The sequence below is a fragment of the Podarcis tiliguerta genome, assembly GCF_965153285.1.
Source record: "Podarcis tiliguerta genome assembly, chromosome: 2".
NCBI lineage: Eukaryota > Metazoa > Chordata > Lepidosauria > Squamata > Lacertidae > Podarcis > Podarcis tiliguerta.
In genome coordinates this window covers 110,400,777-110,418,324 of record NC_139535.1, presented here as the reverse complement: position 1 = coordinate 110,418,324, position 17,548 = coordinate 110,400,777, and the positions used below count along the sequence as shown (strand labels likewise).

Genomic DNA, 17,548 nt, shown 5'->3' with positions numbered 1-17,548 from the left:
AACTATATGATGTGTCCCTATGCTGACAGTACAGGAGGTAAAGATATTATTGGGTGATTGGGCCAATTAAGAGTCTCTCCCCCCTCCCTCCCTCCCCGAGTTTTCTTCTCCGCTTGCTACTGTGTAATGTCTATTACGGTCGGATAGCCCTGCAAACTTCACCAAAGGATGTTCAGTTTAGAGAACTTTTATGGTTGACTTGGATTACTCCGTTTTATGGCACGGAAATGTTCCCTACAATGACCCCCCCCCTCCTTCCTTTTTGACATTCAAGAGAGTTGCGGTCGTGACGTCACGTCGAGTTGTCATGGAGAATAGCTACCGGCTTAAAAATTATAAAGCGTGATATTATAGAGCAACATAAAATATGGATATAAGCAACTACTTACGCCCGCGAAGAGATTAAACAAAGAAGAATACGATTTTAATACGTTCAGGAAGAATAATTCAATGATGAGGAATGGTTGTCATTATCTATGAGTTCTTATTTCATTTTATTGTTTGCACATGGGGGTGGGGGAGAAGGAAAAATTAATCTCAGGACGCCAGGAAGAAGAAGAACAAGAAGGGGGAGAAGAAAATAAAATAAATAATAAGTCAGGACACAGTATTAGTTGCCTTAATGGTGTGTGTGTGTGTGTGTGTGTGTGTGTGTGTTTAAATAGCTGATCGCTTACTATTAAGCTACATATTTGAAGAGGCAATATTTGTTGCACTTTGGGAAATGCGATCCATTTGCGTAACTTTTAATGGGGCGACAGTTTAGTATTTTTGGATCTGCTTAAATACATTCATTTTCTCTTCCCCCCCCCAGGAGTGGGGGCGGGAGTGGCGTCCTCCAGCTGACGGGCCTTATCTATTTTTATGAATGCATGAACACTGGAAGTGATTTAAAACTCAGCCTTCTCAAATGAAGGGGGGGGGGAGAGGGGGGAAGAGGGAGGGAGATTGCCGCCTCAAACAGCAACAGAACAAGCCACCGAGCAACTTCCACCGAATGTCCAATTCAACCCCTCAAACAGCCGACTTCCAAATAGCTTTGAAGAGACCAAACTTTTTAAAAGTTCCAAACTGTCCAACCAGCGCAAAGGGGGGCTTGTTTACGAGGCAGCAACAGGAACGGAGGGGAGGAGACTGTCGTCGCTTGGAAGTAGTAAAAGACCCTGAGATTCCGGCCTTTATGGCACAACAGTCGTCCTCTTCTCCCCCCCTCTCTTTCTCCCAAGCATTTCGACTCTCCAGTCGTGAAATAGGGTTATTATTTTGGGTGCGCGCGTGTTTGCGCCCCTTTAGCTTTCTCGCACCCATCCTACAAAAGTGCGAGGGGGAGGTGGGAGAGAGAGAGAGAGAGAGAGAGAGAGAGAGAGAGACCAAACTGCAAAATTGTTGGCTTGCCAAGTTTCAGTCACTTGGTGGCAGTATACAAAACAAGTAAACAAAAAGAAAGCAGCAATTAAAAGAGAGGGACGGTGGCGGAGAGAAAAATAGGACCCCTATTAAAAAAGGCTATGCAGAGAGAAAGGTGAGCGCGCGCATAAGCTCAGGCAACATCCGTGATTGCTTAAATCAAGGAGAACATGGAATGTAAAAAATTGAACCCCCATCTGCTCGAACATCATGATAGACTAGGTAGTAAAGTCTCATTAGTACCGGCGGAGTTTACTTTCAAGGGTTGACCACCGCCGTGGTCTTTTGCTGGAGGAAAACCCCGATCGTCTCCACGTTTCATGAAATCCACTGCAGTTAAAACCAGCAGAACGTCTTTCCTATTTACTGTACTACGTTTTAGGAAGGTCTGGCTCGCCTTATAGGCCTTTCTGTTTCGATTTAAATCCGGACGGTCTAAACATTACCTGCTGTTAATTTATTGGGAAAACAGGAGGCGGCCTTGCGCCAAAGTTGGGGTCACGCTAAACGCAGTTCAGCTTGTGTCTAGGGGCAAACGCACAAATCTCATCGAAATCAACGGCAGAAAATCCAGCGGGTTTTCACGGAGCTGGATTGCACGCGCTACGTTTTATTGCTTTGTGGGTTCCCTTTCTCATGACACGTTTACGTTATACAGTCAGGACAGCGGCGTGTGCTGCACAACCTCACCCACAGCAACAGCAAATTGCCCTGTGTTCATTAGATGAACCTCAAGAAACGCCAGTGGATCCAGTAGATCTGATCAGCAATTCCAGGAATCAAAACTGTCACGTGCTTTCTCGGTTTTTTTTAATCCTCTATATCCACAACTTCCCTCCACGGTACACGAACAGTTATGCAGAACAGCATATAAAATATAAACACAGAACCGACCGCGCCCCCAGATTTCCTGGCATCAGACTGAAGATAACCCATCCTCAGGGCTGCACATTTCAATTCAACCAAATAACTGGATGTGATGCTGAAATTATGATATTTCGTTGCACTCTGCAAGAGACCGGTGTCTGCAATGTTGAAATGTACATTCACACACACAAACGCCCCATATCTCATATGTACGTGAGACATATAATAACATATTATATCACATATTATATATTAGACCACGTAGTCTTTTGACTCACAGGTACCATTCTTTCGTCCATCAATGTCTTCCCCCCCTCCCCCGCATTTCCCCCTTCAAAATGTAACTTTCTCTCCCTTTTGCTTCTGGGACGTGCTTTTATTTTATTTTTAACTTTGGCCTTAAGACCCAGTCTTGTTTTCCTTTTTTTAAAAACCTGTGTAAAGTTTTTGTTTATTTCAGCCAGCCCCATTTTTACCAATAAAAAATGCATCACACAAATGTATGGACACGATCCGGGGAAAGTGAGGAACGTTCAACACCTACTGATTTCAAAGCCAGAGTTAATTAAGCACGTGCGTAAATAATCTCTCATTGTAACTCATAGAGCTTAAATACATTTGTCACTTAAGGGAAGGTCCGGAAAATATCCGCATCGCCATAGGCCCAAGACAGCCTCTCAGTTCCTCAGGCCAATACAGCGCAAAGCGTGCTAAAATGTAAAATGTAGGAAGCCAAGTCCCAGACGCAATTAAAATGAAAATTAAAAACCAGAGGCACATACAACAAAATCATTGAAAAGTGAAGTTCTCTCCCAACTCGCCCTATCCTTTTCATAAACAAGCTTAGCAGCTGCTACTTTGCAGCCAGACCATATTTATTCTAAGCAACGTGGCCGCCTACTTCTGCTATTTTATTTTTTGTTTAAAAACTTTGAACACAGATTTAAGCAATCCTAATTGTACGTATTCCCTCCAACTCCCAGCTGCTCATGCGCACACCGCCAGCCTGCCTGCTCTCTCTCTCCTAAATGAAATGTAAATTGGTATATATTACACGATTTCAGGGTGCATTATTACGACAGTTACTGAAGTTGTCATTAAAAAAAAAAAAGTTTGTCTCATTATGTTTTTTCATTCCCCACTCTCAACCCAGCTCCAGCCGCTGCTCCCCCCCCCCGCCCCGTTTCTCTCTTTCTATGTTGAAAAATAGGTACATAGATAGTGGTGGTTGCTTTTATTGTTGTTGATACGGTTTTGCTGCTGTAAAGAAATGTATTATTGATATTGCAGTTGTTGTAAAATTGTAATGTTCTTCCAATTGTTTTTATTATGGCACTCGTTCCCCTTAATAAATATATATGTGTGTGATTTATATTACCGTGTCACATTTGTGGTTTTCAATTTTCACATTTACTGCCCTGTTTATGACACGCACCAAGGATTAAAAGCTACGTGCGGGGGCCAACGTTAACTATCACAGTATCGGATTTTGCTCCTGGATGTAGTCTGTCTCTCTCTCCCCCCCCCACCGCCCCCTTTCCTGGACCTGTGTGTCAATAATGCCTGGGAATGTTCACTATGATCCCTCGTCTATGGTGATGTTATAGATAAAAGGAGCCATTCATTTCTTCTCGTTTGGTCTGTAAAGTGCAGGGAATATAAATCAGTTTTTCTTATATTCCCTCCTTTTAGATCAGCTCCAACGTTCTGAGTTTATGAACAACGGCAATATGTCAGTTTAAAGACTAAATCAATAGATTAAAATGTGTATTGTATGGGCAATCCTGGGAGAGACGAGCGGGTGGTTGTTGCAGAAGGCTAAAGGAAAAGGCACAGCAAATAACATTGGACAACAGGCAAATATCGAAAGGGATTCATATCTCTTCAACCAGCACAAAAACACGTCCTAACTCCAGAAACAACGAGAGGAGGAAAGGAAGAGGGGGAAACGACAACGACAGTCCGGCAACCATGTGGTTCAAATAACCATTGCCTGGTCATTTTTTATTTTTTTTAAGGTCCTTATTGCGACCTCCTTTGCAGTCAGTAATGGAACCCATCGCATATATAAATATTCACCCAAGCTAATCGGAGGGAGGGCGTACCTTGCTTCGTTACCGCCACTCCTAAACCCATTTACCTGCAAGTAAGCCACCTGGCTTTCTTCCACCCGCCCAATAGGAAGCGCATTTAGAAAGCGAGCAACGCATTCCTATGGACTACTGTGGAGCTTACTGGCCCCTCGAGGTGCGATTGCAGATTAAACTGACTGACTCCCGAGTAAACGCGCAGCCCGCACTGTCCAGCAACCGTATCCCAAACTGTATCCCCGCACCCCCATCACACACACACCCAGAAATCCGACTCCCCAAAGCAAAATGGGAGACACAGGCGTCTAGAATGTGCGGCTCCTTCTATGCACAGACATGACATACGCACGTCCCACTTACCAGTTTTGGGCTTCTTTTGTTTACAGAACCCCCAGGAAGGCTCGTGGATGGGCTGCCTTCGCTCTCGCTTTCCTTAAGAATAAAATGGCTGGCGCGATCGGATGTATTTGATCAGATTTAACACCACCCCACAGATGTTATTTGGTTTTTGTGTGTGTGTGTGTGCCACTTTTATAAACAATAGTCATTCATTGCAGCACACATATTGCAGCAAGCAATCCAATTAGAACGCGTTTCATTAGAAGTCCCCTCAAAAAGCACCGTGCAGTGTGTGTGTGTGCTCAGTGGCAAAACGCTATGGCGGGCGAGGCCTTTTATAAACCTGGATGCAGAATGTGTTAAATATTTCATTGAGGAATCTAGCTGAAGGGCCTTACAAGCAGGAGACGAACAGGGTGCCCTTCCCAGGGATTTGAATTTCTATATGTTTATGAGCGTGGGCAAAGGGGGAATGGATTTAGAATAAATTCAGTAAGGGACCTGGGTCTTTGTTCCCTTCCCCCACCCTTTTGTCGAAAGCCTCGTCGTCCGTTTTGTTATTATTTGCTTCTGATTATTATTATTATTATTATTATTATTATTATTATTATTATTATTTACTAATTGGAATGCAGTTTGCACCCACATTAACTGAGGAAAATCTCAGGAAGATACACACCCATAATCATATTGATAGGGGTATAATGCATTTTGTTGGGCCGGTGTAGTGTGTGTGTGTGTGTGTGTGTGTGTGGACTCTAGAAAGGGAAATATGTAAAAAAAATTCCCCATGTTCTCTGCTAACATGTTGGAAGGAAAACCTCCTTCAGCAGCGTTACAACACAACAAACAAGCACTGGAATACACGCTCCACACCGTAAAACGTTGACATGGCACATCCAAACAATGCAGTTTATTTCTTAAACTCTTTCAACAGCCATCAAATTATATATAGAGAGAAATAAAGTCAGGATTCATGCTTTGCTCGATTGGACTGCACCTTTCCCGGAGGGGCGGGGGAGGCCTGAGAAGGACACAGAGAAACACACTCTCAAATGGGGCGGAGGGTTCAACTCCTAAATATAGTCTTAAAAATATATAAGCTTTCCGAGGAGCCAATCGGAACCATGTGTTGGGGGGAGAGAGTGGAAAGGTAAGGCGCCTCCTGCTTCACAACAAACACAGCTAGCTCATAATTGCTCATTAAAAATGGCACTCCTGCTTGCTTGGCTACTTTCTTGCTGTACACCAGGGGGGAATCTTCCTCCCGTTTCCTGGATGAGAGCGCACACTGCGCATGTGCTTGAAGTACTCACTGCGCTCAATTGCTCTTAAGAAAAGTTGTCACTGTTGTTTATCTTTTTTAAAAAAAACAAAAACAAAATCCGCGCACGCTGGAAACTTTTTAAGTAACGATGATAATAATTAAATGGATTCAATGGCCTTTGGGCCCAATCTGATGCTGGATCCGGATACTCGCATTGACTTTAACTACTGGACTCTACGACCACAGGCGCTTTCTCGCCGCTGTGTTCCTCTCCCCCCACCCCCCCGCGAGGGCGCTTCCATCCCAGCCCTCCCGCCATCCTCGCCACCCCTGTAAAACACTGCACCATTGTAAAGGGGAGGCAGACTGCAGCCGGCATCCTCTGTCTCCAGCAAACCAGACCGCAGTGACATCACCACTAGCAAACCGTTCACCCCCCTCCCTCCTCCCCCGAATTAACCACATTTGCGCCGATCCTTCCTGATCATATTCTGTCATAACCAGGCTACACCCCTCTTTCCGTCTGCTTCGCGAAAACGATGCATCATTATCTTTAACACCCATCGCCATGGATCATTAGTTACACATTTTAGCCAATAAGGGAACACTTACCAGAGTCTCTTTCCCCTTCCTTCCTCTCTCTCTCTCTCTCTTTCCTTCTCTCTCTCTCCCCTTCCTCTCTCTCTCTTCTGCCTCTTTTCTGTTCCGCTGACGCTGTGTTCAGCTCCACAGAAATATTAAAAAAGAGAAACAAAACAAAAAAGAATGGGGGGTGGGGGAGGGATAGACAGAAAATAAACCAAAAAATAAAATAGTCTTCTTCTGTTGTTGTTGTTTTTTAACTTGGGGGTCAGGAGAGAAGACGGGGCTAGCATCTCTTCCCCCTCCCTCCCCCTTAAAAATAAAATAAAATAAAGGTATTTACAACTCCTTGTCCCCCTCGTCATTGCATCCTCCCAAGGAAATGTGCTGCGTTTTGCCCCTAGGGGTGGAGAATGGGAGGAGGCAACCAGCCGCAGCAGTAAACTCATTATTCCTAAAATGCCCAGAGCAACCAACAATTCCAACCCCAAAGGAAAGAAAGGGAGAAAGAAAAAAAGGAAAAAAGAAGGGAGGGAGGGAGGGGGGAAAGAACAGAGACAATTCGAGATTCCTTCCCCCACCCCCTCCACTACCACCACCAGAAAAAAATACTAATAATAATTAAAAGGAAAAAATACAGATACCATCGTACCCCCGTTTCACTGGCACTGCTTGGACTGTTAAAGGAAGGACTACTGCGAAAGAGTCATAAGAGAAACCACAATAAAAAGTTCACGTTCATGGATGGAGTCCACATGACTTCCTGTGGCCAATCCAACTTGTGATTCAGTCGTAAACTTTTATTGCTCAGCTGTAAATTTTCTGCAAACAACCAAGAATGCGTTGCATTTTTGTGACGAGTGCAAATGCTCTTCTCTGTCGCCATGTTTATAGAATTACTCTTTCCATATATTTACATGTGTGTATATATATGTCTGCGTGTGGATATATATATATATATACACTCACACACACACACACTCATTAAAATATATTCTAACCTGAATTCATTTGGAGAGATCTGACGGAGTAGGAGTAACAGCTTTGTTTTAAGTCTATTTATTCATTTCTTTTTTAAAAAAACAAACACAAAACCACACACACACACACACACACACACACACACACGAACCAGCTAATATGCGAAGGGGCGGAGACAGGGGAAGACTACAACGCTGGCGTTCATCGGGCAATGCTACTCTTTCTATTATTGCTGCTAATTTGCTTCTTGTTTCGCTTCTGGCTCTTATTTGCTTATTCAAGGGGCAACCCATATGGCCACGCTGCCACTGATTTTTCCAGTTCCCGGATTGCACCTTTAATCAAGCCAGTTCACTGGTGGGAAATGCAACGTGAATATACAATTTTTTTAAAGGCGATAAATGTGTACACACACTCACTCACAGTCTCCCTCAGACACACGTATGTGTGTGTGTATCGAAGAGGAGTTTATTTACAACCCCGGTCCCCTAGACCCGTGTTTAACTCCTAGCGGACCCTTTACCCGAAAGCAAAAGGTGACTCCTTTTTGATACTTGCAAACTCCATCCTTTCCATGTCCATAACACCCACCTTTTCACTGTTCTAGAACCTAGATATCATCTGAATCAGTCCAAGGGATTTGTCTCCCCGGCTCCAACCCCAATCCACATTCAGTGGGACCTCAAGGGTTTGGGGCTAAAGACATGGTCTTAACTGGGAGATAGATCGGGGTTTTTTCCCCCTTAACTATAAATAAATCAATAAACAGCCTTCCTCCCCCCGTTTTGATTTTTAATGGGACAACTGGTCTTCTTGGTGCACTTCAAGTCTATAAAGAGAGGCTCCCGAAACTGTAACCTTTTCAAAATTAGCGGAATCTGACTTACAATAAGGATATACATTAAACACATCAGTCCACCCAAGGACGGGCAGAATTTCTTAATATTTGATCACAGACTTCCACGCCCTTTTTCAGTTTCACTTTCCCAGACGCGCATTAATATTAGTATTACAAGATGGAGATTATGGGGCCATATAGTTAGAGGAAAATAATAATTCTGGGGGGAAATCTGAGAAACCGCAAAGAATAATTTTTCCTTCTTAATACGTATAGAATAAGCGATAATATAATTATACATAGATACATGATAGAGACAGATTGGATAGATATAGATAGATAGATAGATAGATAGATAGATAGATAGATAGATAGATAGATATAGACAGACAGATAGATAAGTCTGGAAGATATTAGCATTGCTGTCTGAACATGCTGCCCCATAGAAGTAAGTCATAACCTTGGGGCGAAATGGAAATTGGGGTGGAGAGATATTTCGACAGCTAGCTCCTATCCTAATATCTGTCAGGCTTTACCTGCATTCCAATGGATTTTAATGGGATCGGGTTGCACCCACATATAAATTTTTATTCCGCATGGCAGCTAACTTTTCTCCTCTCTCTTTTTTTGTATTTCGAAAATTTTCAGGGGTGGGGAAGTGTTGTGTGGGGACGCGTTTCTCCAGTCTATGTGCGAGTGCGTGTCTGTCTGGGGCGGCGGGGGGGCTCCCGAAACCCCACATTATAGGATGTAATCCAACCGGACGGAAGGGAAATTACTTTTTTCACTTTACAAACCGCCAATAAATTTTATAACAGGTAGTTAAAAGTTACGACGAGGAAGGAACCGTCACAACAGCGGCCCTGGAGACAATGGGCTCCCCGTTTTCTCGGGAGAAAAGGGTCCATAAAGGGAACAGGAAATTTTATCTTGCAGCAAAAGCATAACCTGTGCTGCACGTTTTCGAGTGTTGCGGAGAAAGAGGTTGGATACATTTCCTTCCCTCCCTCTCTTTTGTATCTTATTCCGCATTCCGACTCTCCTGATACTGGAGACACGTTTCACTGGTTTGGGTGCTCTGCGGATTTTACCTCGCATCGGGTTGCCAGAGGTGGAGGGGAAGCTCTCCGAACTTTTCCTAGGAGGGTGGGGACGCTCAATTAGTAACTTGAAATTGAGAGGGAATGCTAAAAGGAAGGAAGGAAGGAAGGAAGGAAGGAGAAAGCGGGAGAGAGAGAGAGAGAGAGAGAGAGAGAGAGAGAGAGAGAGAGAATGCGAAGAAAGGTAGAGAAAGCAAAATTACTTTCCCGACTTTACCTTGGGAACTTTTTTCTTTCATTCATTCAGGTTATTCTCAACCTCTGCCTGAAAACTTAGGCCTCCAAACTTTTGGGTACGTGTATGAAATATCATTTGTGTACATTTCCAAGTCTCGAATGGAAAAGTATTCTAAACCCCACCCACCTCCAACACATATACCCCCGCCCGCTTAATGGATGCATTATCATGTAACGGCTGCTGTGATTAGAATAATAAATTAAGAGAAAATGAGCAATATGCTCCAGTGCAGCTTTTTCGTGGATTTCTATTTTTCACAAATCACAAATGGAGATTTGAAGGAATTTTGATTGGCTAATAAAAAAAAATGCAGAATAGGATGATATTTCTTACTCCAGGCGGGTGGGTGAAACTCATTTCGGTAATATTGAAGTAATGATCATTTCCGAATCAGCCACTTTGTGAAGAGCATTATCTTCTTTCAAATTACTTCGCCTCGTAAAAATGGCCTTTTCCCTGTCTCTTTTTTGTCTCCCTTTGGAAATTATGAAGTGATTACTATATGTATATATAGTAAATGCATGTCATCTAAAGATGCGACTTTGTTGTGTATTGACTATAAGCCATAATCATTTCCACCACCGCCCCACCCCAAATGTAACAGCTTTGCCTAGCAATTCCAATAATTTAACTTCTAACCCTATGATAGATAAGTATCGTTTGGGAGATTCCTTCAAATCAAACCACTTAAGAACATGGACTTAAATATGATGGATAGAGTGCAGATACAGCTCTTTTTTCTTTTCTCTTCTCTTCTTTTTCTTTTTTGTTCTCTCTCTCTCCCCCCCCCCCACGCCCTTTTAATTCCCTTATTTTGAAATTAAGTTTTCTCGCCTCTTCTTGAATCTACTTCAAATCTCTGTAAGAGTAGTTTATCCGGCCACTTCCCCTTTGGGGACAAGAGATGGGTTGGTGCGGGTTGTGCAGAGAATGATTCTCGAAAGGGAACAAACAGTATGGACTTAGTTCAGAAGATGATAAGATGCTCCCAAGCTTTGCTTTAAAATGTGTGGATCCGCCACGCTTTAAACTTCTGTAATCCGCTGTAGGAAAAGTCGCCATTATATTAGATATTACCACGAGACAACCCAACTCAGAAGATGATGATAGATAGATAGATAGATAGATAGATAGATAGATAGATAGATAGATTAGATAGATAGATGTCTAAATCTCGCCTTAAGGCAGGTCTGGCCTTCCCCTAGTTATGATGAGTAACACAATGGACTTACCTTTCTATTCTGCAGCCTCATAAAGTCTACACAATGGCAAAGCTTTATTGTCGGTCCCTTGCAATGAGCAGGCGGAATTGATGAAGTCTTGAGAGTGTCCACTCAAGAATACGCCATTTAATAATAATAGGCGTGTACACATCTATGCCTGGGCAAGAGCGGCGACTTGGTATTGTGGGTATGAATTCTATCAGCTGGTGCAAAAGTCTGTCTTTACTATGCATGTGTGTAGTACTGTACACAGTCAATCAAATGGTCCTCTCCCCCCTCCTAAACACACTCCTAACTAGAATTTTGAAAAGAATCATAGGCACCCTACATTTATCACCGCGGAAGCCTGCATTATGCTATAAAGGACGGTGCTTTTATGTTTGGAGAAGATTGTTCCCCTGGACGCAACCTGCAGTCGGCTTCTAATATTATGTCAGGTTCAACAGTTCCTTCTCGCATCCAAACAAGCACCTTCGGATAATGCACTGAATATTCCTGCATAGCCACTATCTTTTCCAGAACCCTAAACACAAATATGCAACACTCCAATGAAATAATAAAAAACGCTGAAGTAGGAATTCATGGATCCGACGTAAATAGACATCACACGGTCTTTCCCCTTGTACAATTGTTTTCTGCAATGTCCAGCACGTCTGTCTCTCTCTCACACACACACACACAAACACACACACTTCAGTTATTTAAATATTTAAAGACTTCAGTGTTAGTTTTTGGAAGTTAAGAATGTTCTCAGACTCCCAGTATCTTTTCCAGATTCAGTTTACTAAGCCAGGATGTATTTTAGGAATCTTGCAATGCCTTATCTGGGGTATCAGTGTAAACAACCTGTCCATTTTCATACCAAATGCCATTGTGGGATGAAGTCCATTTCACCGCAGGCCAGATATAATAATATTCTAGGAATACCTACTCGCCCTCTCAATATTGTGTGTGTGCCTGTATATGTGTATGCACACACACACACACACAATCTCTCTGCATGTGTGTGTGAGTAAGAAAGAGAGAAAATAAACATGTTTGCCAGTGTCATTTTGTCAAGCAACGTGTGTTTTGCGTACATTCACACAATGGAAAAATATTCAGGGTGTTCCTCCAGTTTGCTGATTGTGCTCCTGAACAAAGTATTTCTTATAAATAAATAAGTACCAGCTCATCGCAAAGCCCCCTTTTAATGTCTCCATTATGTCTCCTTCCAGTCGTTTCATAATGTAGATATGGACAGGGACGTGAGACACACGGATTCCTTCCAGCTATTTCCGTCTTTGCACACTTTCACACACGTACACCACAAAATATTAGGTGTGAAATGGCGAACTATGACATTTTCAGTGGACAAACACTCGAACCCCCCCTCCCATGAATGCCAGTGGAAGGAAGAGTGTCGCTGTTGATATGCTTTAAAAACGTAAGAAGCTAAAGAAAACCATTGTTATACTTTATAGCAAAGCAAGAAGTAATATACTAGTAGAGGTAGAAATTTGAAGGCTAGCAACAGAAGGTAAAGCTCAATTTAGGCGAAGGTGGGGCGTGAATCTTTGTAGCGCGTCTGTTAGGTGCAAGGAGAGCCTCTGTATATTTAATGGGACTTACTCCCCAGTAGGTGTCTTGAGGAGTTCAGCCTAAGAGATCTTCTCGTGTGAATTCATAGCACCAGCAGAGAACTGATGGTCATGACGGAAGGAGTTTCGCCTCCTCTCTTTGTTTACCCAGTTGCTGTCTTGACGCTAATCCTTAAGTGACACCAAGTTCCACGGATCTCCGTGGCATTCCAAACCAACGTACTTAAGGCTCTTAACCCTAGTCTGTGAACGTGTTAACGTAACGCCTCATTTCTTTGGAAGTGAAAAGCCTGAGTCTTGGTTTTGAACTGTTAAGTAACTTGAACGTATGAATCGTCCAGTGGCTTCTGCCAAGACTTCCCGAGTCAGTGGATGTGGATTTAAAGAATTGGCAAACTGCTTAAGAAGCCACAATCCTTTTCTTCCCCTCAATTTTTATTGTTTATTTACGTAATGACTCACGTATACAATACAAATCCACGGTCGCCAGAATTGGATTTCTGGCAGAAATTGCTACATTCAGAGTTTTGAACACGCAGAGAACGATGGCTTACATAAAACAATGACAAGTGTGTATGGTTTTTTTGTGTGTGTGAGTGTGTGTGTGTGTAATTCGAGCATGTTGCATTAACAGATAAGTCAAGACAAATAGATAACTATACATTCAGTGCAATTTAAGTCCTAAACTACATTATAAGCACAATAAAATAATACAATACTGTGCGTTCTTATCTAGGCAGTTTCAGTTGTTGGGAATTATTTTTTTCCAAGAGAAAATAAGCAGCAACATACGACAACAAAACCGCGTTACAAATACTTTCAAAGCATGACTCCTTCTATAGGTAGTGATAAGATACATTACAATGTGTTTTTTGTATTTTTCTTTTTTTCTTTTTTCTTTTTCATTATTATTATTATTTTCTGCTACTTAGTAGCTTGCATTAGGGCAATACACAACTCCTCTTTAAAATGATTCGAACAAGTTTTTTGTTTTTTATTTTAAGTATGTGTAAGCCCCCACCTTGTTGCTAATAGATGATTATTGCAGGTTTCCCATTAGGTAGTATGTTAAGAATTTCGAGTGCTCACACGAGTAATATAGTAAACAACACCCAGAGAAATCATTAGGTGGTTCCGTGTCCTTCACAGCTATCCTAAGCATGTTTCCTCAAACGTAAGTCCCATTGATTTGGCTGGGGCTTCCTTCCAAGCCAAAATGCATAATGCTATAGCTTTTTCCTGCCAAACCGCAGGGCGTATATAGGTAGACACAACATACAGATATATTCATAGATAACTAATAAGCATGTGGTGCTGTCTTCAGGCATGTGTCAAGCCTCCATCTTCCAAGAAGAAATTGTCATTTAGTAGCTACTGATTGACACAGCTAAAAGTTAAAAATAAGAAATGGACCTTGGCATGGAAGAGCACATAGGTAGATAGGGATGTTTGTTTGTTTAAAAGTTAAGACTAAGCATAAAGCGTTTTCATACATTCCCTCCCTCCCTCCCTTTACCTTTTATATTATTAAACTTGGGGAGGTGGTTAAACCTGGTCGAGAAGAAATAGGAGTCCTTCCTATCCCAAATAAATATATAAGATCCTTGTATTTGCTGACAACTAGAAGAAAGCCAGGAGTGGAAGGGGGTGGGGTCACTGCTGGTGGTGGTGATGGCGAAGAGGTCCATTCGTCTGGAAATAGATAGTGCTGGGTTTAGGACTGGATCTGTAAGTCAATCCAGTTCTATAGTAATTTCACTGGAAGCCAAACACAAAAAAAAATGTTTTTGTTTTTAAAAAGTTAAAATTATTATTATTATTTTTAAAAAATGCTGCTATAAGGAAGGGGGGAACTAAGGGAAGTCCTATGACAATAAAAAGGGGGAGCTACAACTCTTTTGACAGGTAGTTACTGTTGTGTGTGAGTCTCTCCATTCTATACTCTATAAAAGCGAATGACCGTCGTAAACATCTCGATTTATCATCTGCCATAAAACGAGGACTTCAAGGAGCTGAGAGAGATCAGTCCTTGCTTTCTTCTTTTTCCTCTTCTTCTTTTTCCTCTTCCTCGTTAGTTTCCTCCTCCGTCTTCTCCTCGTCCCTGGCTCCGGGGAGTTTATCCTTGTTGTTCTCTTTCTTCCATTTCATCCTCCTGTTCTGGAACCAGATCTTGACTTGCCTCTCTGTCAGTCCCAGGGCGTGAGAGACCTCTATACGCCGCTTCCGTGTCAAATAGGGGTTGAAGAGGAACTCCTTCTCTAGCTCCAAGGTCTGATACCGGCTGTAAGTCTGCCTGCCACTGCGCCTTCCGGGAGCTGTTGAACAGGCAACAACAACAACAACAACAAATAACTTGTTAGGGTCTCTTCTCTTCGCTTTCATTCTGCCTTCATGTCTCCTAATGACAACAGACCACTTCCCACCCACCCACTACCCTCGCCACTGTCTGTCTCCCACCTCCTACAGCCCCTTCTAGCATTCCAACAGTCAAATGAAAGAAAGCATATATTGAAATAAAATTACCTTAGGAACCGGAGTTCCAAGGCAGACCTCCTGCCACCCATTCCTCCCCCTCCTCCTCCCCTGTCTGTGTGCAAAATTTACTTTTGACTTCCTAGTGCAAATGCACTTTTTAAAAAAATACTTCCTTGTTTCTCGGTTTTCCTTAGTAACCCTCAGGATAGGTATTCCACTACAGTTTCTTTCAGTTTTAATTTTTTGGGGGTGGGTGGGTTGGACTCTGCTGCTGCTTTCTGTGTGTCTATTTAGGCATCCATATGCATGGCTGTAGCAACATATATACAAACGTTGAAAAGGCACTCAAAGCCAACCCAGCAACAATAATTATAGTAAAATACCACAGTTTGTATATATTGTTATTTTTTACATACGAGATTGCTGTTGTTGTTGCTGTTGTTGTTTTTAAACAACAACAACAACCATCCCTCCCCCATTTTTTTATTATCGAGATTTTTATTACAGGCTTGCCTGGAAGTAAGAATCGTCAATCATAACAATAACTTCTAATCTTCTGCTCCGTGTTATATGTCTGATCTGAAGCCTTTCTGAGACATCTTTACACACTGTGTTTTAAAGAAGGGGGGGTTATAGCTAAAGCTGTCCTTTAATTTCCCAGTTAAAAACAAACAAATGAGCCTTCATGTGTTTTGAATTAAAAAGCCTTCTGAAACTTATGCTTAGCAGAGTATTAGAGAATTCTGTGGGCATTTTGGCGCTGCTCCTTTCAGTAAAGTTACTTTTAATACAGCAATTTGTAGAGTCGTTACTGCTACTGTCACCATTAGTATTATTGTTGTTGTTATTATTATTATTATTATCACCACCAGCACCATCATCTCTAAGTGTTCTTAAGCCTTTTCCTTAAAACAAAAAAATTGTGAACAAAGTTGCCCTTCAAAGTTTACACTTTAAATATTAAAGATCTCTCGAAATATTCAAATGATCTGCAGCGATATTGTATTATTATTAAAGCTCACCTTTTAGCCCAAGACGTCAAGCAGTTAGGAAAAGCTATATGACATTTTTAGAGGGGGGGGGCACCCAGCGTATTATCAACATGCTAATAACCTCGTGGGAGCTGTATCTTACTGCTCTCCTGGAGGCAAGCTATTTTTTAAAAAGTTTTACTTTATTGTGATTTAAACCCAGAAATCACCTTATTGCCTTTTAAAGCCAGCTACAGCCTTGTTTACTATATATATATATATATATATATATATATATATATACCCCCTCCCGAAACAGGAAGAAGAAACATTCTTGCAACCAACCCTACTATTTATCTATCTGCCTTTGCCTGTCTCTCCAAAATACAGATCCCCCCCCCGCCCTCCCCCCGTTCCCTAAAACCCTTTCTTTCTTTCTCTGCTTAAATAGAAAAGAACACATTTAAGGAGGAAGGAGAAAAAAATGGTCCTAACCGTGAGGTCTCATCCATGGGAACATGAGACTGGGAGAAGAATTTTGATTTAAATGCCCTTGTCCCTCGCTAGAGTTACTGTTGGAAGAGGATTTACAGTCAGGATATTGTACCACGGCCGCCTCTTGCTGGGCACCATAAAGCGATTGCCTGGGTAGGGCTTCGTATCCATAGAATTTAGAAGCGTCTCCGTGGCACGCCAGGGCGCAAGGATTTTGCTGGTATCCCGAGTTGGAGATGCTGGAGGTTCCGTGGTGGAAGAACTCTTGGACGTGGTGTGAAGGGTGTTGGAAGCCGGGAGCCGTGGTGCCCGGACCGTACACGAGAGCATGGCTTCTGCTTACACTTTGTGGAAATCTGCAATCGTAGTAAGTTGGTTCCAGAGACTCGCCGCCTTTGTACTTGGAGAAAAGAGGATTTACAAAGTAGGAACTCATGGCTCTCGCATGAAAGGAAGGAGGAAAACCAACCTTTTACCACCAACCACCACCAAAAAAAAAAAAAAAGTCTTTAATTCTATAAAGAGATCAGTGCTAAGGACTCTCGCTCTCGCTCTCTCTGGACTCTGCAAAGTCCTGGTTAGTGGCTGGTTGTGCCTTTTTTTTTTTTTTTTTTTTTAATGCGCGCGCTCTCTCGCTCTCTCAAAGACGTTTCATAGTGCCTGAGTGGGTATGGCTGCTTATGCCTAATGCTCTTGACTTCTCTTATATCCGTCGATAGGTAGAGCTCTCTCTCAGTTTCTCTTACTTCTTCCCTTCCCTTTAACACCACAGGCAAATTCCTCAAAATCCCGGTGGTGAGGCGCTCTCTCTCTCTTTCTCTCTCTCTCTCTTTCGCTTGCTCTCACACGCGATCTGGATTCATCAATCCACCACACCAAGACAGGCTAGGAAGAAAATGACAAGGAAATCGGGGGGTTCGTGGGGTGACGGGGAGGTGAAATAATCAGCCCTTCAGAAGGAGGATAGGGGGAAGAGAGAAAACACACGCACGCACACACATACACCCTCATATCTAGTGAATGGAGCAGGGTTATGAAAGGTGCGCAGTAATACCCTTAGGTGCTCCTTCTCTCTCTCTCTCTCTCCCCCCCCCC

General features: G+C 42.5%; 2 protein-coding genes across 17 annotated transcripts in view; both read right to left on the bottom strand.

Moving 5' to 3' along the window:
• Window positions 1-11,101, bottom strand: part of LOC310671418 (homeobox protein Hox-C5-like) — a 149,457-nt gene extending 138,356 nt beyond the window's left edge. For 3 of the 16 annotated variants that reach the window (XM_083427442.1, XM_083427443.1, XM_083427444.1), the window contains exons 1-2: window positions 7,197-8,638; window positions 6,583-6,694 (exon numbers count right to left, since the gene is read on the bottom strand). In XM_083427442.1, coding sequence (XP_083283568.1) covers window positions 6,583-6,694; window positions 7,197-7,199 — 115 coding nt within the window. In that variant the 5' untranslated portion in view covers window positions 7,200-8,638. The other 13 variants (XM_083427446.1, XM_083427445.1, XM_083427447.1 and 10 more) reach the window with 11 other exon arrangements.
• Window positions 11,102-12,929: 1,828 nt separating this feature from the next.
• Window positions 12,930-17,548, bottom strand: HOXC8 (homeobox C8). The gene is made up of 2 exons (XM_083428041.1): window positions 16,454-17,548; window positions 12,930-14,827 (listed from the first exon to the last, which is right to left on the bottom strand). The coding sequence occupies exons 1-2, from the start codon at window positions 16,887-16,889 to the stop codon at window positions 14,535-14,537; spliced, it is 729 nt and encodes a 242-aa protein (XP_083284167.1). The 5' UTR covers window positions 16,890-17,548; the 3' UTR covers window positions 12,930-14,534.

Bases quoted from the DNA above. Each gene is read 5' to 3' on its own strand.
- HOXC8 (XM_083428041.1), bottom strand. From the start codon at position 16,889: ATGAGTTCCTACTTTGTAAATCCTCTTTTCTCCAAGTACAAAGGCGGC. The intron at 14,828-16,453 runs GTTAGGACCATT...CCTGTTCAACAG, and splicing joins CCCATGGATGAGACCTCACG to CTCCCGGAAGGCGCAGTGGC.